Source organism: Rattus norvegicus, chromosome 8, assembly GCF_036323735.1.
Source record: "Rattus norvegicus strain BN/NHsdMcwi chromosome 8, GRCr8, whole genome shotgun sequence".
In the NCBI taxonomy this organism is placed as follows: Eukaryota; Metazoa; Chordata; class Mammalia; order Rodentia; family Muridae; genus Rattus; species Rattus norvegicus.
In genome coordinates this window covers 20360765-20382635 of record NC_086026.1, presented here as the reverse complement: position 1 = coordinate 20382635, position 21871 = coordinate 20360765, and the positions used below count along the sequence as shown (strand labels likewise).

At 48.8% G+C, this 21871-nt stretch overlaps 1 protein-coding gene across 2 annotated transcripts; it reads right to left on the bottom strand.

Moving 5' to 3' along the window:
* Positions 1–791: 791 nt before the first annotated feature.
* Vstm5 (V-set and transmembrane domain containing 5) lies at positions 792–21162 on the bottom strand. Of its 2 annotated transcripts, NM_001144870.1 has the most exons (4): positions 20768–21028; positions 2766–3092; positions 2533–2673; positions 797–1927 (listed from the first exon to the last, which is right to left on the bottom strand). In NM_001144870.1, the coding sequence occupies exons 1-4, from the start codon at positions 20853–20855 to the stop codon at positions 1884–1886; spliced, it is 600 nt and encodes a 199-aa protein (NP_001138342.1). In that variant the 5' UTR covers positions 20856–21028; the 3' UTR covers positions 797–1883. The 2 variants fall into 2 exon arrangements, with proteins under 2 accessions (XP_038937833.1, NP_001138342.1); XM_039081905.2 differs by lacking the exon at positions 2533–2673 and having other exon boundaries at positions 792–1927; positions 2728–3092; positions 20768–21162.
* Positions 21163–21871: the final 709 nt, after the last annotated feature.

Sequence of the window (21871 nt, the reverse complement as noted above, 5' to 3'; positions counted from 1 at the left end):
TAAGCAAGTTATGCACCACTGATGTATGCAGAATGGCAGTCTCCTAGTCACCCTTTCCAAAGGGACAAGGACTCTAGAATTACAGTTAAAATTCTGAAGTAGGGGCTGGAGAGCTGGCTCAGTGGGTAAGAGCACTGACTGCTCTTCCAGAGGTTCAATTCCCAGCAACCACATGGTGGCTCACAGCCCTCTGTAATGTGATCTGATGCCCTCTTCTGGTGTGTCAGAATACAGTGGCAGTGTACTCATAGATAAAATAATTAAAAAAATGTTTGTGGTTAAAAGTAAATTCTGGAAGCACACTTAAAATGGTCTTCTGTCTCTAACACCACAGGTTGTTGTACTTTGGTTTGTTGTTGGGACCTGAGGAGGAGAGGTAGCCAATGTTTTTGTCTCTCCAAGAAAAGGAATTTTCGCAACAATTCCTTACCTGCCACATGGGAAGTAAAAACGATATGGGCACTGGGACTCTGAAAGAAAAAAGGAAAAGAGAAAGGACTACTCTAGTACACTTCACCTCTGTATGCATGAATCTGCAGCCAAGGCCCTGCACGCACTGACCCAGCTTCCGTCACAGTTGGCATGCTGGTAGCTTTGAGCTGCAGCTGTGCGTCAGAAGCAAGAAGAGTGGATACTACGCAGCTAAAGCTTGGCGAACGGAAGCTGGGAAGAAGACCGTTCCAGGTAAACTGACAACAGTCTGAGAGTCTAGAAGCCAAGGCCAACAGAGACCCACGCTCAAGCTCAGCTGGAGCCCTGATAACCCAGGTCACCAAAAAAACCAAACCGGCTTAGATTTACTTTTTTAAATTTTATTTCACGTGTATGAATGTTTTGCCTTCACATTTATGTGTGCACTGTGTGCATGCAGTGCCCTTGAGGACCAGAAGAGAGACTCATTCCCTGGAACTGGAGTTACAGAAGGTTGTGAACTACCATGTGGGTGCACGGAATTGCAGGAATCAGGGTCCTCTGCAAGAACAGCAAGGGCTCTTAGGTGTTGAGCCTTCTCTCTAGCCCCGTCCCAGGGCATTTTAACCTTTGCTATACAATAATGCACTTTCTCAACTAACTTTCCAGATCTTCCAAGGATTCACATGTTTTTCTTAGTCCCTGATGCCGTATGAGGTAGGTGAATACCACATGCTCCTCTGCCCAGGATCTGACTGGAGATTTAAAGTCTCCAGTGATCGAACAGGACGAAGCTGGAAGCTTATGGATTTTACTGTTGTACTGCCCATTCAGCTACCCCTGGTCAACTGAAGCCATGTTTTTCTCATAGCAACCCAAGTTCTGAGGGAGGATGAGATCAATGCCTTCTGCTCTCTGTGCCCAAAGCTGGTTTCTTCGTGCACTCAGCTGCTCCCCACGAGGTACAGTTCACTCGCATCATCAGACTGTCTCGGAACTCCAGGCTTGCTCATGTTTATGGGATGTGAGATGCGGGGAGGAGTTTGCACATCAGACAAGAGCATGCTCCAGTGCTAGCTGCACATTAGCCCCTCTGCAGACATGCTGGCCTGGAGACAGGAACTCCCTCAGCAGGGCAATGTGGAGCCGCAGTCCATATTGTAAGTGGTAGCTGGTGCCTGCCTGTGTTAAGGGTCAGCGTGGTCCTGAAGCTGCAACCAAAGAGAGTTCCTGGTTGAAGCCTCAGATATTTCTTTGAACTACAGGCAAGTCCTAGAACTGGCTTACATAGGCTGTCACCTCCAGATGCACAGCCAGCTTTCTCATCTTCCAGCTCTCTCGTCAGGAAAGGGGTGTAGAAGCTGCAGCAAGGACTGGCTCGGTTTGTTCCTTCGACTGGAAATACTGTTTTTCTCTTCGACTGGAAATACTGTTTTTCTCTTGAGGTAGCAATGTAATTGGCACAGTCTTGGCTAACACTCAACATCCTTCATCTCGATCTCCTCAGTGGTGCTTTCTGTGAAGCGAGAGACAAGTCAAGGGCATGATCATAAAGACCTGAATTCAGAGCCCCCAAACCCACATAGGAATTCTGGGGCACACATCTGTAATCCCAGTGCTCAGGGTGTGGATGGAAACGGGCAGATTCCAGGGATTACTGGCCAGCCACTCTATCCAATCAGTGATCTACAGGTCAGAGAAATATTCTGCTTCAAAAAGCAGGGGCGTGGGGCTGGAGAGGTGGCTCAGTGGTTAAGAGCATTGACTGTTCTTCTAGAGGTCCTGAGTTCAATTCCCAGCAACTACATGGTGGCTCACAACCATCTGTAATGGGATCTGATGACCTCTTCTGGTGTATGTCTGAGGGCAGATATGGTATAGTCATATATTAAATAAATAAATAAATAAATCTTAAAGAGAATCAGGGATGGTGTGTACTTGAGGAAGACACTTAGTATTGATCTCTAGCTTACACATAAATGCACGCACGCATGCACACACACACACTCAACAAGAGGTTGAAAATCTGCCACACAGTGGCTTCTTAGTGTGAATGAGGTAACAAGGGCCACCTCTGGCCTCAAAAGCGTGAAGGGACTGCTACCTGGCCCCGAGCATTACCTCTGAGTTTGTACCTCCTCTTCCTCTGGAATTTATACGCACACTGATTGCAAACCCACATGAGGCTGATTAGCACCACAGCCACAGCAGCAAGCAGAGCAAAGAAGACAGCGACGAAGTGGAGGTCCTCATAGCGGATCTCTGGGGCGGGACAGGAGGGAAGGCAAGGTCTCTCAGTACCACAATGTCACCCACCTGTGCCTGAGGCTCAGGGAGCCCTGGGGCTCTCTTACCAGACACATGTAGCAAGATGGTGCCGGACTGGCTGCTCCCCGGGTGCTCTGTGACGGTGATAACATAGTAGCCAGAATCTCTCACACCCACACTGAAAAGCTGGATGGAGCCATTGTCGAAGGTGCAGACTCTGTCTCTGTGGCTTTGGGAGACATTGGCTGGGGTCCCTGGTTTCCACTCCACGATCTTCTGCACACCCCAGTTAGGTGTGTACTCCCACTCAATAGTGGGCACGCCGTGGCAGATGTAGTCCACTGACAGCAGGATGTCCTCTTGGACAGTGGCATTGATGGCCGACCGTGGAATGTACAGTGACACACCCTGACCTGTAGGGCACACACCAGTTCCTCCGTGAGCCTGTACCCAGCACCTGTAGTGATCACAGGCCAGTGAACACAGAGCTCCCAGCTCTGTTCTGTATTCAGCGAGGGGCGGAACACCAGCGACCACTAAACAGAATGGTCTGGTGTTAGGTGGTGGCCAGGGCATTATAATAAACAAGGGAAACCAAGCAGTGGGGGGATGCACAATGGTTTGGGAAGACTTCTCTGAGGAAATCACATTTGAGCTCAGACCCAGTGGACAAGCAAGAGGAAGTAGTCCCTGTGAAGGAAAACACGAGGTAGACTTTTTTTTTTTGACAGAGGTAAAAAGAGCGCTGGTGTCTGTGTCCTGTGGGTGGGCAGGGTGTGTTTGAGGGTGGCCAGGACCAGAAGGCAAGGAAACTGGGCAGGGCTTAGGATGAAAAAACTAAAGAACTGGGTGGGAATCCAGACTGACAGTGTCAGGAACTTAGGCACTGTGGGAACTGTAGAGTACCTTAAAGCCAACCATGATATTATGGAGACCAGCCTGGGGCCTGACGGGTAGGAGTGGAAATGAGAGGCTGCCAGGTAGTTACTAAAAGAGAGAGACGGAATTGAAAAAGGCAGGTGATTTAGGACATGCATTAGGAAGTACCTCGGCCTGAGCACAATGACCAACTAGGTGTGGCTGTGGGTTTGGATGAAGCAGAGGTTTCTGCTGAGGGAGTTAGGGGAATAGCGGTGCCTTAGCTGAACAGGTATGTTTCACAAGTACTAAATAGGTACTACATTGCACAGTGCACACCATGCACCAGGCCCCATGCTATTGGAGTCTCCCATACCCATTGCCAGTTAATCAGTGGTTAAGCCTCAAGCTCATCATGTCTTAAAAGTCTGCCCAGGGTCACTCTGCAGGACTGAGGTTTATACATGGGCGACTGAATTCAACACTCAAACATTTATATCATGGCTCAACTAGGAGGCCAGTGGCTGGCAGTGGAGGGGACAGAGTGTGACAGCTGCCTCCCATATACAGGAAGGCTAGAGATGGGAGGGGAGTGAACAGGGGCAGGATGCAAGCCTGGCGTGCTGCCTCGTTTGACATCAACTTGACACAAGCTTCAGTCATTGGGGAAGAGTGAACCTTAATTGAGGAACCCCCTCCCCACCTCCTCTTGTATCAGAATGTGGGCAAACCTGTAGTGCATTTTCTTGACTGATGATTGACATGGGAGGGCCCAGCCCACTGTGGGTGGTGTCACCTCTGGAAGGGTTCTGGAGTGTAGAAGAAAGCAGGCTGAGCAAGCCATGGGCTTGCTGATAAGCAGGGCTCCCCTTTGACTCAGTTCCTGCCTCCAGGTTCCTGCCTGGAGTACCTGCCGTGCCTTTCTTCAAAGATAGACCATGATGTGGACCAGTGAACGAAATAAGGCCTTTCCTTCCTAAGCTGCTTATGGCCATGGTGTTTTATCACAGCAGCAGAAACCCTAAGACCCTTGGTTCCCACCTTTCTTTTCTGTTTAGCTCTCATCTTCTGGTGCCCAACTGCCCCAGATCCACACTGTCAGTTGTAGGTAACTCAACAAGTAATGTTTCCAGATCCTTTCTGTTGTCCTCTGCATACAAGAGTATCCTTGTACCCATCCCCTAGGGTGACCGGGTAACTAGAACAATACAAGGGATTTCATGCTTAAAAGAATGGGTATGTGGGCCACTGAGATGGCTCAGTGGGTTAAGGAACTGCCACCAAGCCTGATGGTCTGAGCCCAGTCCCCGAGAACCACATGGTAGGAGAGAAGTGATTCCTTCAAGTGGTCCATCGAGCGTGTGCACCTTCTCCATACAAAATAAATACACACGGTAAAAAAAATGATAATAATGACTTTCTAGAGTGATTCTGTCAAGAACCAGGAGTACATATACTCTCTCCCTCTAATATTATCAGGCAAGAATGAATATATCTGATTTCTGCCACCATGTCCTGTCACTCAGCTCCTAAAACTTTGGACTCCAGAGTGATGGGAGTGACTGGGAGCCTCTTTGTATACACATGACACAATTAGTGGCCAGCGACTCCTAGATAGTTTCAGGAATGGGGCTGGTCACCAGCAACAGCAAGGAGTGGTTGGAATGCTAGAGCTTTGAGTGCCTCTTCCAGCCTCCAGGGAGGGGAGGAGGCTGATAGGTAAGCTGCCCCGCAGTGGTCTGGGCACAGTCATCCATGCCCACATGGAGAATTGTTTGCTAAAGGACAGTGTTCTGGAGAGCTGAACGCACAGATGCTCGAAGGGCAGCTTACCCAGAAAGGATAAAAAGTTCTGCAGCCCTCCCATACCCCTTTCCTCTGTCTTTCTCTGCAGGTGCCCACCTGCAGTGTAAGCTCCTCGGGAATGGGTAAGTGTAAGGGAAGTGTTTTGTGTGTTCTGTGAGCGGTCCTAGCAGATTAGTTTTGCACAAAGAGTGGGCCAGGCAGCTGAAAGCAAGAGGACAATCTGGGACTTTTTAGGAACAGATTTTTTGGTCTTTGCTTTGTGTGTGTACACCGTCTGAATACATGTCGATGCACCATGTACACACGGTACAGCAGAGGCCACAAAAGGGTGTCAGAAACCGGAGTTACAGATGTGAGCTGCTTCCTGACAACCAGATCTCCGACCTCTGCAAAAGCAGCAAGTGCTCTTAACAGATGAGCAATCTCTTCAGCCCCAACCTGGGCTTTCCATTGGCATCTGAAGGGCCGAGCAGTCTCGGGGACTGAACCATAAAAAAGTACATTACAGGCACCCTGAGACTCCGCCTAGGAGCAGAAGTTCTCAGACACATGCACACTGTCATCCACCCCTGAGATTTAGCCTTGGAATAACACCAAGGTCAGAGGACAATGTGCGCGAATCAATTCTCTCCTTCCACCATGAAAGTCCCAAGGATCAATGGGATTGTCGGTATTGGTGACAAGTGCCTCTACGCACTGAGCCATCTCTCTGGCCCCATGCACAATCCTACTTCCTAGTGTCCAGTGTATCGTCAGAGTTCCTTATCTGTTCCCAGATTCGTGCTACCACAGGGAATCCACTTTGCATTTGGCCCTGATGCCTTGTTATTCTCTCTAATGCAGCAAAGCTTCTCCCCCTTAGAAATGGTGTGAGTCTGGGGTTGGGGATTTAGCTCAGTGGTTAGAGCGCTTGCCTAGGAAGTGCAAGGCCCTGGGTTCGGTCCCCAGCTCCAAAAAAAAGAACCAAAAAGAAAAAAAAAAAAAAAAAGAAATGGTGTGAGTCTTTCGTGACAACATTTTAAAACATTTTACTCTAGATTTGTTTGGAACCAAGGTAAAACCGCCGTAAACATGAAGTTTTCATTTCTCACCAACCCAGAAGACAAATGTTAGAAGTCTGTCGGGTGGCTGGGGGAGTTAAGGTGGACAGAGCACCGGGTTATGACCGGCACATCACCCTTTCCTCGAGAGACCACATGGCCACTGTTGGGCAGTACATTGGTGCATTTGGAGGTTTTGGCATTCACAGCTGGACCTCACCTCTGTTAGCTACGTTATAATTGGCTACAGCCGTAAACCGTGATATATTAAACTCTACCTCCCTCCTAAATTTATTGGCTGGTACTATTCCGTTAAAAAAAAAAATTAAAGCTATTTCTCAAAAAGACCCAACTCAAACAAGATAAAAGAGTCTGACCGCATACACGCAGTGTGGTGTTCATGCCCCCCCAGCCCCAGGCCTGTTGCAAAAAGAAAGCTATCTCTCAAGATGAGCATAGTGGTCTATAATCCCAGAGTTTAGCAAAGTAAGGCAAAAGCACGGGAAATTGCAGGCCAGCCTGAGCCACAGCCCAAGTCCTGGGCCGGTCAGCGCTACGCAGGGAGCCCTGTCTGAAATCCAAGAGGGATGAGGTGTTCTTCTTAGTGCTCCTGTAGACATGTTGAGTCATTTCTTTGAATTGACTCTCTCAAACTCCGTTATCACGTAAAATGTCCTACACCTTAGCTTACATTTGGGAGCTCCTCCGGGTCTGTTAAATGTCCCTTAAGTTGATCTTTCAGCGCTTCCTTGAACCGATTACATTTTAATAAGGACCCTCATGTTTCAAAGCCAAGGAATGAAAAACCTGGATGATTGTGGCACCGAGCCAGGCTGGTGAGGAGCCCTCTGAGCTCTCTGAATGCAGAACGAAGGAAGCCACCTAGAGCTCTTGGGCTTCTTGAATCCCATGTTTCACCACTTGTGGTGGCCACCTGGCCACCTTTGGGACAGAAGCCTGGTCTGGTGCTATGCTCGAGTAGATTTCAGCCTCTCCAAGTATGAAGGCTCTTCCTGGCCAACCTCCCTTTCGGATGGGGATTCAGAGAGCTCAGCTTGCAGCCTTTGCCAGGACTTTCCCTCAAAGGACACTGTACTCTGCTGAAAGCTGCCTTTGCTAGGTCTCAAGGCTCCTTTAGGAAAGCTGCCCGTCACCCCAACCTAGAATAGTGATTCGAACCACAGAAGTTGTTCAGGGTTGGAGTGCTTCGGCTAGCCAAGGACCACTCGTGACTGCTGACCATTCTCTCTCAGGCCAGTGTGATACAGTTAGTTATCCTTCAACAAAGAACACAGGACAGAGTTTAGGCTCCTGGAATAAATAAGAAAACTGAGGTCAAATTCCAGGTCAGCCTTGCAGGGCTGGACGCCTGTGCTCAGCACAATTCGGGGTACCTGGCAGCTGACCCATTGATGTCTGTTGAGTCAATGAATGTGTGAGTGGCTGTGAGAAGTGCCAGATTTTCCTCTCAGGAAATCTGCTGCTTGGTGGTTGGGAAGATTGGGCTCATCTAACAGCCAGTGTGTGGGAGGACAGGACTGGTATTAAGGGCTCACATGTTTTACTTATTGGTGTGCATGTGAATGTGTGTGTGTGTGTGTATGTGTGTGTGTGTGTGTGTGAGAGAGAGAGAGAGAGAGAGAGAGAGAGAGAGAGAGAGAGAGAGTGAGAGAGAGAGAGAGAGAGAAACAGAGACAGAGAATGTGTTGTGTATGTGTATGTAGGTCAGAGAAGTCTCCTGGGAGTTGGTTCCAAGCATCAAATTCAGGTTTGCACAAAGTGCTTCTACCTACTGAGCTCTCTTACCAGTCTAGAACCTAGGCTTCCTATGCTCGGTGCAGTTTGCAAGCTGTCCGTCTATCTGTCTGTCTATGTATATATGTATGTATCTATCACCTATCTACCTATAATTACCTATCTAGTATCTAAGCACATATGTATGTAACTATCATCTATCGCCGATTATTATGATTTATTATGTTTATCTCCTGTCCTCACTTATATATCCTCTCCCTGTAATCAACAGTCTTCTCCCTACTGTCATCCATCTATCTGTAACCCAGCATCCATCTATTATCTATCATCTATTTATCAGTTTATCATCGATCGATCTGTCTAGCTGTCATCCTTCTATCCTCTGTTATCTATCGATAATCTATCAATCATCCCTCTACTATCAGCACCTATCATTTCTCAGTCTATTTATTATTTATCTACACATCCTCTATCAATCTATCTATCCTTCTATTGCCAATCAATCAATCAATCTAGCTATGCTGTGTGAGATGGGTTCTGCTATGTGGCCCTGGCTGGCCTGGAATGTGCTTTATACCCCCAGCTTTGAACTTGCAGTGTTCCCTTTCCCTCTGAATGTTAGGAGTACAGCTTTGTACAACCCTGCCAAGCTTTTACATTAAATCATTTAAAATTTTTGATTTTGTTTTATTTTTTGAGGGACAGTTTTATATTGTGCAGGCTGGCCTCGAACTCTTGATCCTTCTGCATGGGGATTTATTGACCTAGGCTGCTATAGACTGCTTTTCCTTTCCTTTTCCAGTAGGTCTTAGCCAAAAGGCTGAGAAACCTGATTTTCAACTTTTCAAAGGGGAATCAACCACCCGCCCACACTGCCAGTCACTGGGGAAGGTGGGGTTTCCTTGCAGCTCGGCCTGGTTTGTGACTGTCTTACCCATCATCTCTTTATCTGCATTTCCCGTGCCTCTGACCTCAGATAAGAGCAGTGATGGCTATAAGATTAGAGAGCTGGTAACACGTGTGCACTCTGTGCAGATCTCTGTTTGTTGAGGTCACGGGCAGACGAGCGTGCTGAGACCACCAGCCTATCAGTAGCCTTGGGAATTCTCATTTTGAGCATCCTAGAGCCCAGCACAGAGCCTGGCACTGTGCCTGTTGGAGCTTGTAGGCTCTGAAGTTGGGCAAATGGCTGCATGCTGGTCCTGCTTGCCAAACTTCGGACAGTTTGAAGAGACCGAAGATGCCGTGGGTTTAAGCAGCAGCTAAAATACTCACGTCCTGGCCAGTTTCTGCCACCCAGGCAAGGCTGGAATTTAGAAGACATCTTTGGATGAAGACAACCAAATACTGACCAGCCATTGTAGCTGCCAGAATCATGTTAATGGCTGACATGCTCACACAGTCTTCTTGTGAGTGCTCATTGGGATCTGGTTGCTAAGAAACTAAAGTTCAGCTCCCCCTTCAGGAGCCCCCACCAAGTTGCTGGTTCATGACCTTGGGAAGTCACCCAAACACTCTGGACATAGATAGGCTTCCGTGTAGGCTACCAGACTGCCCCCTTCAACAAACCTCAAAATTTGTGTCCCAGTAAGAAAAAACACTCTAGGGTTGGAGAGATGGCTCAGAGGTTAAGAGCACTGACTGCTCTTCCAGAGGTCCTGAGTTCAATTCCCAGCCAGCAAACACATGGTGGCTCACAGCCATCTGTAATGGAATCTGATGCCCACTTCTGGTGTGTCTGAAGACAGCTACAGTGTACTCATAAATATAATAAATAAATCTTTAAAGAAAAAGAAAAGGAGAAATCACTCTAAAACAGCAAACCTTCGCTGCCTATGAATAGCATCTGTGGGCACCAGATCCAGACCACAGTTCAAGGAAACTAAAGGTGAGAAGTTCAACGACTCTGGCTGTTATCAGACTGGCAAAGATAAAGGACGCAGATAATATTAGTCGTCGTCAGGGTGTGTACAGAAGTTATACTCAGCGTCACCGTTGAGAGTCAACAGGGAAGGAAGCTTGCTCGGAAAGCCTACCCAGCTTCTCTCAAGGCTCCTTTCCATCACCACACCTCTCAGCCTTGTATGTCCTTACTGTGTGACTATTGAACATCCCTCTCCCTTTAGATTGTAGTTTACCCTGCTTGGTGTATGTTGCACCCCAAGAATCCTGCAGCACACTGGCATGCAGATAGGACTTACTGAGTGGCCGCCCATCGATGGGTTATGCAGCTGGCCTGCAGGTATTCAGTGAAGAATGCGGGACTAGGCCAAGCTGGAAAAAAAGACGGAGTTCAGGGCCCCATGGTTGAACCTCAGGACCCAATTTGCCTCTCTTGCTCTGACTGAAATCAGCAGTGGGCCCTATGTGAATGCAAGCACGCCCCCGCTCTGAAGTGTGAGTCCCATAGAACCCAGACCTTGCTTTCTTGCAGATGGCAGCCATACATGGAGATGAACCCAGGGAATCCCATCAGGAAACCAAGGCCTTTAAAGGAGAGGCGTCAGCAGAGGTAGGTTCCAATACCAGCCTACTCTGTGTGACTGTTGCGACTTTGGCCAAATTATGGCTAATCCACAGCCTCTGTTCCTCATCAGTAATGGTGGTTGAGGTAATGGCTACAGTCCCTTCACAGGCCTGGTGTGTTAGGAGGAATCGAAGCAAACTGCAAATGCCAAACCCAGGGCTCCATGCTCCAAGAAGTAAAGTGTAAGTGGTAGGCAGGGGTGTAGGAAGTCCTGCCTACGAGGATGCCAATAAGAAGACACTGTGCTATGTGGCAGATACACAAGCAAAAATCTCCACGCTACCCCTTCCCCCTACACCTTTGAGTTAAGGTTTCATTATGCTGCCCCAACTGGCCTGGAACTCACAGAGATCCTCCTGCTCTACTGTGACTAAGGGCATATACCACCCTGCCTAGCAAAATCCCCACAGTTTTTAAAACAGAGAAAAAAGGCCAACTTCTGCTCTTGACACTGACAAGGACACTCAGCAATGGGTCCTCTTCTGACAGGCATGCCTTATTCACAGGGACAGGGACAGGGCTGGGAGTGAGGGAATCTGCCAGCTGGAGCAAAGGGAGGGGGCAAAGGGGGCAAATGCCAGCTTTGGAAGATGGGGATTACACTCAGTGCAGAAGACCCCAGTAGACCATCTAGCTTGACGTGACTGCAGCCATCTTAGATACGATCCCATTCTGCCCGTCAGCTAACACTGGAACATGTTCTAAGCTGTTGCAGGATATTTGATCACACTGTGAAAACTTAAGATTGTGTTGTTTACTGAGAAAACCTGTTTCTAGTTGTGATGTGTGTCAGCCCTTAGTACTCACCTTTCATCCCAAACAATGAAGGTAAAGTTAGTTTGTGGAAGGAAGCACCCATGTTTGAAAGTGACATCTAGGGGTTGGGGATTTAGCTCAGTGGTAGAGCACTTGCCTAGCAACCGCAAGGCCCTGGGTTTGGTCCCCAGCTCCGAAAAAAAGAAAAAAAAAAAAAAGAAAAAGAAAGTGACATCTAACTGAGGGGTAGGCAAAGTGATGAATCAGAGAAAGATTTGACAGAATAGGATATGCCCAAGTCTCATGAGAACAGAGGGGAAGAGGGGAAAAGGGAAGCTACTTAAGAGAGCAGTGCAGAGAGAAAGAAAGGAAGGAAGCAGGTTTTGTTGGCTTACAGGAGATTCCACTAGGCTCCTCCCAGGGACCTAGCAATGGCTTAAGTCACCACGGGCCACTGTGGTCAGGTGCGAGCTGCATATAAAAGGACTGCCCACCACCCCAGCTCTCTCTCTCTCTCTCTCTCTCTCTCTCTCTCTCTCTCTCTCTCTCCACATTTTCTCCCCCCCCCCCTTCTCCAGGTCCTCATGCCTCTCCCTTCCTCCAACAAATCCCCTTTACACCAGATCTATTGCATGGCATAAGTATTCCGGGCCATCCCTTGGCATAGGCCTGCCAGGTATCCCCTGGCCCCATTATATTTCACTGGGACAGTTGTACAGAGACAGGTTGCAGACAGAAAATAAGCTATCCACAGGTGAAGACAGCATGAACCAAACAACGAGAAGGAACCAGAAAACTGGAACAAATTACCAGAGTTAGTCTGAGGCCAAGCAGAACAATTCAGGAGAAGTCAAGAGAAGTCAGATTGAATCAGTCAGCTTGGAGAGGAACTTGAACCAGAACAGCTGAGTTGAGTCAGCCAGTCAGAGACCAGGAAGAACTAGAAAGGGTGAGCTTATTCAATAACAAGTCTCAGAGGCCGAAAACATTCTAGGTCTCTAGAATTAGATTGAAGGGAGGCTAGAAATTTCCAGGACTAGGCCTACATTAGCAGTAAGCCTCCACGATGACAATTAGAGCAAGTGAATAAAAGACACTTTTACATGAAACCTTACAGAAGGAACAAAGCTATTCAGACAGCTAAGCACATCAGTCTGCTCCTAGGTTATTTCTTGACTGACATTTCAGTTCCATAGTTTGCTTCTCTTCTTTCTTTCTTTCTTTCTTTCTTTCTTTCTTTCTTTCTTTCTTTCTTTCTTTTTTTTTTGAGAAAACCCATTTGTTCCGATTTTCCTTTGGCCTCCTGTCTCCTCCTACCCCTGCTTTTTTTTTTTTGAGACAGGCTGTCATGTGGTCCAGGTTGTCCTTGAACTCACTGTATAGCTTTGAACTCCTTATCTTTCTGTCCTTCAAATCACTATATGACCTTGAACTCTTTATTGTCCTGCCTCTACCTCTGCACTGCAGAGATTACAGTCATATACCACCATGGCCGCTATAGATGGTGCTAGAGGTTGAACCAAGGTTTTGTATATGGGGGGCAGGCCCTCTAGCAACACTCCATCACCAGCCTGTCTTTGTCTAGGTGGGCATATAAACCCTACCCCCATCTACGGTTCACAGCTCCCACTATCCTGTAGGAGCCTACACCGTGCTGTGCTCCTAGCTTGGTCTTTAAGTACCTTCGTTTTGCTGAAGTATCCAGCTGTTTCAGCTGATGCACCCTAGTGGAAGACTCTACAAACCCCTTCAGCACTCTGGGCTGCTGCCTCCACATTTGTAATTAGGGATCTTTATGGCCTGTCAGTCAATGAGTCAAAGAAAACCACCTTGTGGGGAAGAGAACTGGACCACCAGGAACAATTCATTCCAGGGACTGGGGCCTCCTTTGCCTTTTATCCAGGGCTACTCTGATTCCATCCAACGACACTCACGTGCATGGGTGTCAAGTTCATCCTCTGATGGATTAAAAAGTACGTCCCTAGACTCCATCGAAAGTAGTTTGAAGATGTGGTGCAGTGAGTGACCACAGACCTGGCAAGGGCTGGTGGGAATCACAGGCTACACTGACAAAGCTTTCCGAGACTTGCGCCCTCGCCCTATCTGCTGGTTAAGGTAAGAGAGACTGTACATTTACAGAGGCCACCTAGTCAAAATGGTGTCTTCTGAGTGGGCTCAATTGGCCTGGATATAATTGACCTTTAAAAAGAGAGATTGGATCCAGAGAGACGACATGGTGGAGGCAGAGACACAGTGCACAAGCCAAGGAACACCGGAGATTGCCAATGACCAGCAGAAGCCGGGGGAAGCCTGGAGCAGAGTTCTGTTCACCTGCCCACAGCTCAACTTTGAGTTCCACTCAGAATGGCTTGTGTGGGTGGTTCAGCTGTGGACGGTGGGCAGGAGGCCGAATGGCTTGCCTATCTGGATTTTGTCTCCAGGAGTCCTGAGGTAGTTTCCCAAGTGCAAATCGCCTTGATCCTGGAAGGCCTCAATGCTACTTCCAACTTTCTTTTCCACCTGTGTCCCATGATTCCTCTTCTCCCTCAACTCCAATCACCCCAAACTATGGGCAGGTCCTCAGTGGGCCTTATCTCCTTAACGCAGCTCAACTCACCCACTCCCTGGTCTCAGGGCCATTTTCTCTCTTCAAGGACTGTCTTAAGTGTGACCTGTTCTGTCTGCCAGGCTAGTTCACAGGGGCTGCTGAACTGAATTGAACTTTAACCCCTTTCTATCAGGCCACACCTGCTGCAGCCTTTTTCCAGGCGTAGGTGTGGGGTGCTGACAGGAAATGCCTGCTGTAGCCTTGCAGACTGTACCCTTTTCCTCTGCCACCTGGGAATCAAAGGCAACCCAGCCACAAGCACATACTGTGGGGTTACTTATCAACCATTATGTATGGGACGGCCTCAGCCCCAGGCCCCAAACCCGTACTTCTGATAGCTCCTTTTGTCTAATTTGAAACTGAAGCCTCTCTGGATTTAAATGCCTGGCACTCTATATGTGACATTTAATAACTCCCCTCATATACCTTATACCCTGAAGGAGAATTTCTCTCAGCACCTTCATCTCAAGCCTCTACTCTGTGTCTAACTCATCTAACATAGAGGAGAGAAGTTCTAGCTCATGAATAGCTCTGAAATCTAATCACAAAGACTGTCCAAGGGTGGATGAAGCCGAAAAGAAAGGGGTGATGGGGTTCTGCTTCCAGGCCTTGGCTTGAGCCTAGGGCAGAGGTCTTCTTTGCATTAGGCTGTCTGTCCAGGAGGGCAAAGCTTCCTGTTAGGTCCTGGTACCAGCGCTTTGTGTCCAGGGACATATCTCTCACACTAGGGTTTATCCCAACAACTTCCAGCCAAGATTCGTGACCTTCCCAAGCTCCATTTTCTTAACTGGGAGGGTGCTGAGCAGCAGAAGAAGTGGGTGTAGACTCAGTGAGAACTGGGCTGGTGCTTGGCATGTCTGAGGCTCTCTGGACTTGGCTCCCCCAGAAACCAGCATCAAGAAAGGAACATAAGGCCACTGTTGTTTAACGACGACATGCATTCTGAGAGATGCGTAACTGGCAAATGACTTTTCTGCATGATGGATTTACTGAGCTGGGAAGTACCATGCGGTCCTGTAGGCAACAGTAGACTGACACACAGGAGCATAGTCTAGTGAAGGTGAAGAATGAGCTCCTCGTCAACTGGCCTAGTGCCGGGAGGCTCCCCATGGTTACTGTCACTCATGTTCTCTCTGCCCACCTACTTAGCCTTCAAGGCTTCCTCATTAAAACAATCCTTCCCACTCCAAACTGAGCCCCAGTCTCAGTGCCCAGTGCTAGTGACTCACTCTCTCTTGGGATTAAATTTTCCCAGGAGGTCCCTCAGAACTGGTGGCCAATGGCAGTAAGTGTTCAAGAACTTCCCAGACAAGTGAGACCAAAGCAAAATAGACTTATTCCCTACCCTAAACCCTGTAGGAAAGTCTTTATAAGTCTGTGTGGCTCAAACCACCAAACAATCGAGACTCCAAGACACCATGATGGATGGCCTTAAAAATGAAAGTAGGAGACACCTGGGTACTTCTTGGTCAATTCTTCCCCTTTGACCAGACTGACGGACATTGTCTAGGAGAGACACGCTCTGCATGGCCACACTTTAGCTGGAGAAACTCAAAGGCAGAACCACAGTCTGGTCCCTGCCTTTGCCAATGCTGACTTTACTGGTGTGGGGGTAGGGCATAGGCACCTGTCTTTCTTTTGAAAAATTACTTGCTTTATTGTATTCTGTGTGTATGAGTGTTTTGTCTTTATGTCTGTATATGCACTGCATGTGCAACCTGGTGCCCACGGAAGTCAGAGGAGGCCATTAGATTGCCTAGAAGTGGAGTTACAGGTGATTATGAGCCACCATGCGAGTGCTGGCAAGCGAACCTCTGGAAGAGCAGCCATGACTGCCTACCACCATGCACTTCACTCTACTCCCCCAGCAGGTTGGTTGGTTTTGCACCTTCATAAGCAAGTTGCAGGGGAAGCACCTGTGAACTCAGGGCTTACAAGACTGGGACTGGCACTGAGCCTTGGAGACGTCTCTCTGCCATCTGGGGATTCTTCATAGAGGGGCTTCTCTGGGTCAGCAAGGCTTGAGCTACCCCTGTGGCATTCCTCAGCAGGCAGAATGCCAGCATGCATTCCCAACTGGCCGGACATGTGGACAAGACCTGCACTGTGCCTGTTGCTCTCTGTCTGATCCATTTTGTCATCTCTGTGTCCCCTGTGTCCAGAGAGCTGACTGAAATCTAGCAGGCTAGGGAATCAGTAAAGAGAAAGTCATTTTGAGGCTCTGAACTTAACACTTCTCTCTCTTCCTATCCGTTTTAGCTATCTACGTAAACGCAGGCACATACCACAGAACGATGGACCACACATATGACCGTGACCCATGACAGCATATCCTCTGGTGACAGCAGAGACACCTTGGTTGCTGTAAGCACTCTGTAAGGTGTTCTCATCACACTGAGGTCAGCTGATAATGTATGGCTCAGGATGTATCCCCATCTTAGTAGAATGACTATACTTTCCCTCAACTTTTACTTTCCAGGAGGAAAACCCAGGTCCAGGGCATCTGTGGTTCTTGATGAGGAGGCCTCTCATGTTGGCCTTTGGGCTGTCACCATCTTGCTTCCCGACATAATAGAGAGAAGGTAGACTTCCATCTTTTCTGAGTTTATGGGCATACATTCGATCTACACCTTCCATTTCTGGTCTACCAAACCCATAGCCATTCTACATAAAAACCACATTTATTTTTATCTCAGTAACTTTGAAAATCCGAACCCATTCTGGAATCAACTCTGAAGTTAACTTTGAAGTCTTAGTTAAAAGCCTTCTAAGGCAGAGGTGGGTGAGAAGCCGGGGATAAGACAGCCTGAAGCAAGGGTCTTTCTGGCTGTGCACTGGGAACTACAGAAGTTCTGACCCTCCCACTGGGAACTACAGAAGTGACATACCCCAAAATACAGTGATCTGACCCTCCCACTGGGAACTACAGAAGTGACATACCCCAAAATACAGTGATCTGACCCTCCCACTGGGAACTACAGAAGTGACATACCCCAAAATACAGTGATCTCACCCTCCCACTGGGAACTACAGAAGTGACATACCCCAAAATACAGTGATCTCACCCTCCCACTGGGAACTACAGAAGTGACATACCCCAAAATACAGTGATCTCACCCTCCCACTGGGAACTACAGAAGTGACATACCCCAAAATACAGTGATCTGACCCTCCTGGACAGAGATATTATATTTCATTGGAAAGAAACTGAAGGGAGGCCAGGGGCGATGATGGGGTCCAAGCTCAGTAAGACACACTGACTAGATTCTTCCATTGGATGATTTGTCTTTGACACACTAAGGTGGCCCCTGGCCATCTTCCAGGTGGCCTGTGTCCACTGTCAGAGCAGTTCACGCTGAAACTATGTCCTCTTCTCTCTCCCTTGTACCAAGGAAGCCCTGGCAATCTCTTAATCAGTCCTGGTTACTTTCCTGTTTGGAAGAACGTATCTAGAGTTGCACAGCGCCATGAATCAGTCAAGCAGGACCTAAGACACCCACATCCTTCCTTCATTTTGTCCAGGCCCCTTCAGTTCAGATTAGCAATGTTTCTGTTGGGGTTGCTGATTAGTGTCTACGTTCACACCCGTACTTATCAAGGCTGCTCACCACACCCTTGCGGCTCTCTTCCTAATCTACCTTTATTATTCCTATATTACACAACAGGCAGGTTACAGCCAAATCTTTAAGATCTGGCTTGTTTGTTTGTTTGTTTGTTTAGTTATTCATCTTTTTTTTTTTTTTGAGACATCTGCTCACTACGTAGTCTTAGTTGGTCTAGAGCTCATGATGGAGACCAGGCTGGCCTTGAACTCCTGAGTGCACCACCACAGCCAGCTCAATTCATTACTTCCTCTTGGATTTGCTATGAGCAGCCAGGAGTGGCAAAGCCCCTTCTCCGACACTTTGCTTAGAAATCCCCTCAGCTGAGTCAGCAACTGCCTCACTTTCAGCTTCTGCCTTCCTTCCTCAGAACACTAGAGCGCAGAGGCAGCTCAGCCTGCGTCTCTGCTGCTTCACATGGATTCTCTCTCCGTGGTCCAAGAACACCATTTCTCTGCAGGACTGCACCCGAACTTCCCTTCTACCCGTGTTTCAAGTAATCTGAAAACGTCTCCAGCCTCCACCTGGTAACGGGTTCTATAACACCATCTACAGCTTACGTCGTGCTTCCGACACCATCTCCTCGGGACGGCTCAGTACAAGTTCTCTGGTGTGGGCTCTAAGAGTCTACAGAATGGGTGGCTGGGGCACCCGGCATTTATTTTCCCCTCTCAGTCTCAGAGGGCAGGAAGTGCAAGATCCAGGGTATTTAATACAGACCCTCCCCCCTAATACATCTACAGTCATACTTTATTTTAATTTAATTTAAAAATAGTTTTACATTTACTTATTTACTTGTGTAAAATAAGCAGGGTGCCTGAGTGCTCTGGGCTCTGTGGAGGTCCCAGGTTAAGCTTGCAGGCGTCAGTCCTTTCTGACCTCTCACCGTGTGGGTCCCAGGGGAGGATGAAAAGTGACTCCCGGGCTGGAGAAATGGCTCAGCGGTTAAGAGTTCCGACTGCTCTTCCAGAGGTCCTGAGTTCAATTCCCAGCAACCACATGGTGGCTCACAACCATCTGTAATGGGATCTGATGCCCTCTTCTGGTGTGTCTGAAGACAGCTACAGTGTACTCGTATACATTAAATAAATAAATAAATCTTTAAAAATAAAATAAAATAAAAACTATTTAAAAAAAAAAGTGACTCCCTCTGTGAGCCCTCTCGCTGGCAAGAAGTTTACACTTGAGTGAGCACCGTCTTCCTGACTTATTCAGTTGCTCACGGCGTCCTCACCAGCAGAGGACGAGCTCTGATTTCTCTTTGATAAGGATGCTAGTCTCCTCACGGCGGAGAATAGCGCCACATCAGAGGTTTTAACCAATGCATTTGGGGGAGATATATTTAGTCCCCAACACCACCATTGATAGAGCAAGGGCTTTCAAACACAGGGATTTTGTACTTGGGGGCATGCTGTCATGCAGGTGTTTTTGGAAGGAAGTCCCTTGCTGTCGTTTTCTTCCTTTTTTTTACATTTATTGTTTCTTGTTAACAGTGCTAGGTGCCAATCACAGGGCCTTCTTGTTCATGCTAGAAAAGAGCTGTCATTGAGCTGTACCCTAGCCCTGGACTGAAGCTTTTGTCAGAAGCTGAGGAGGCAGAGGCTTCAGGGAGCTGGTGAGGAGAGGAGAGGCCCACCCCACATTGCTAGGGCTGGCTTCCAGCACAGGTCCCACCCGGGCAGGTTCACACCCACTCATCATTTGAGAAGAGCTGCTTTGGGTTCGAAAGGGTTAAATACTAGGGGCTGATCAGAATGGGCAGTGCTGGCCTTCCTGAAGCTTACAGTCACCAGGTGACACAAACTTTCACTGGCTCTTGGGCTTACACATCTGGGACATTCTGTCTTCCCTCTGTCACACTGTCATGGCGGCTCCTACCCAACTGCTAGGACCAGGTACGTGTAGTTTCCTCCGCATAGAGTCCCCTGGTTTCCCAAATCTGAGTTCCAAGTGTTCCCAGAAGGCAGCACCTACTCTAAAGCCCACTCCAAAGGAGAAACTATTAATCACAGTGTCCTTTGTACCTGCTGTGGCCTGCTTCCTGCAGGGAGAAGACAGGGTCTGGATATTACCCCCGAACATCACGGACAGGCAGATGTAGCAAGAATGGTGAGTAGAAAATTGTGCTTGGGGCTTGGAAAACAATGGGGAAAGTCATTGCCAAGATTCCTAGCTGATGGATTAACAAGGGGCTAAGTCCATCTCCCCAGCTGCAGAAGCCACAGCCCCCATCTCAGCCCAGTCTTACGGAGTCCTGCAAAGGCTGCTCTCCAGGAAAAGAACGAGAGGCTGTTCCAGCCCTGGCTTCCCCACACACCAGGTAGGCAATCGATCACCTTGTCTGGGCAGCGTTGCCTTCCTATGCCTCAGTTGTAGCACGTGTAGAACACAGAAAAAGGGGCTCTCATTTTATAAGAGCTAAATGGTTAGGAAGCTTGTAGAACTCAAGAATCCTTGAACGACAAGGGGCTTAATGAAGGCCAGTTTCCCCCACCAGCCCTCTCAACACCCATCTCAACATCGTCTCTGGTCCTGTAAGATGAGAGTAATGAAACCCCTTGAACGGAACGATAACATTTCACTATAATTTCTCGTGTCAATGCATGAGGATAAATTTGTGCCATATTCCTACTCTCCACTCCAGGGTTTCTAGTGCTGGCTCACAGGGGCACCTTCTCTGCTCTCATGCTCTAGGGAAGCCCAGGATCTCTCTTCCTGAGCCCCAGGCTACCTAGAACTCTGCTGCTAGTTAAGGGAGGTCTACAGGACCAAGGAAACCCACAGAGGGTCTACCACCAGAGGGTGGCGGTGAGCACCCTGGGGTTTGCAGCATGGTTATTTCCAGAAAGAAAATAAAAATTGCTGTCCAGGAGGCCAGGGCCCGGCAGGGAGCGCGTTATCTCCAGGATGGCTTCCTGCTTTGATAGCAGCAGCCACAGCGGCCCAGGGCACCAAGGGAGCCTTGGCTCGGCCTAGGGCTCTCCAGCAGCGCCCCGCCAGCCTAGAGACGGTGAAATGACCCTAACGCGCATCACTGTGGCCTCCCGACAGAACCATAGGGGTCGCTCCTTCCAGCCGTGTTGTTCCCACCCGCCATGTCGCTCCCACCCTCGAGGTCTCCCAGTCAGGCACTTACTCTGCAGACAGCGGGCGGTAGCTACCCAGAACGCGAGCAGCCCCAGCGGGATGCCTTGGGTCCTTCCCACGCACCGCGGAGGCCTCATGAGTGAGCAGCGGGCTGTATCGCCCCTGCATGGGCCTCGGGGAGGCGGCCGGTCCGATGCTCGCCCTCAGCAGCGCCCCGCAGCGCAGCGCGCCAGCCTAGCCTTCCAAGCCTTGGCTCTGCTGCTCTGCTCGCAGCTCAGCACGTCTCAGCTCCCGCAGTCGCTCTGCCAGAGGCAGATGAGCAGGTTGTACTCTGGTTCAACCAGTTCCCCGGAGAGAGGGAAGAAGGAGGAAGGGAAGAGGGAAGAAGGAATGAGAAAAGGAAGGACCATGAATATGGAAAGATATGGGATAATGGGAAGGCACGCACTTAGAGGCACTCATGGCAAATAATGAGCAATTTCCTGAGGGTCACACCCACTGTATCAATTCAAGGTTCAGCTCAGGGAGGTGACTAGGAGAGAGGGCTGGGGAGAGCTGCTGCCTAAGGACACAAAGAGACGATTGGAGGGCTACATGGGCAAGCAAGAGGCTTTTAGGAAAGCCAAGTGACAGCCTAGGGGTTTGAGGAGTGAGGGGAGATAGATAAGGAGACTCAGGCTGGTTCTGGTGGAGTAGTCATGCTCGCTCCATCCATCCATCCATCCATCCATCCATCCATCCATCCATCCATCCATCCATCCATCTATCCATCCATCCATCCACTCACCCACCCATCCATCCATCCATCCACCCGGCCAGTTACCCAGCCAGCTACCCAGCCAGCCAGGAAAGGACTCTGCAAGCTGCTTTCTGTATGGGACATGGCTCTGGTGGGCATTCCACTACAGGACAGTGTTAGAATGATGCCTGGGCTACCCTTGAGATACAACCACACTGATTCGAAATGCCCCTGGAGGTGGCCCTCCTGTAATCCCAGCATTCTGGAAGCCTCAGGAGTGGTGAGGTCTTTTAGGAATCCTAGCAAGGGGTGGGGCCTGGAAACAATGGTCAACTGCTACATAATCTGCGGTTAAATGAAGACTCTGGATGCTGTAAGGCTCAGAGCAACAGGACTCCAAGGGGGATGTGGTGG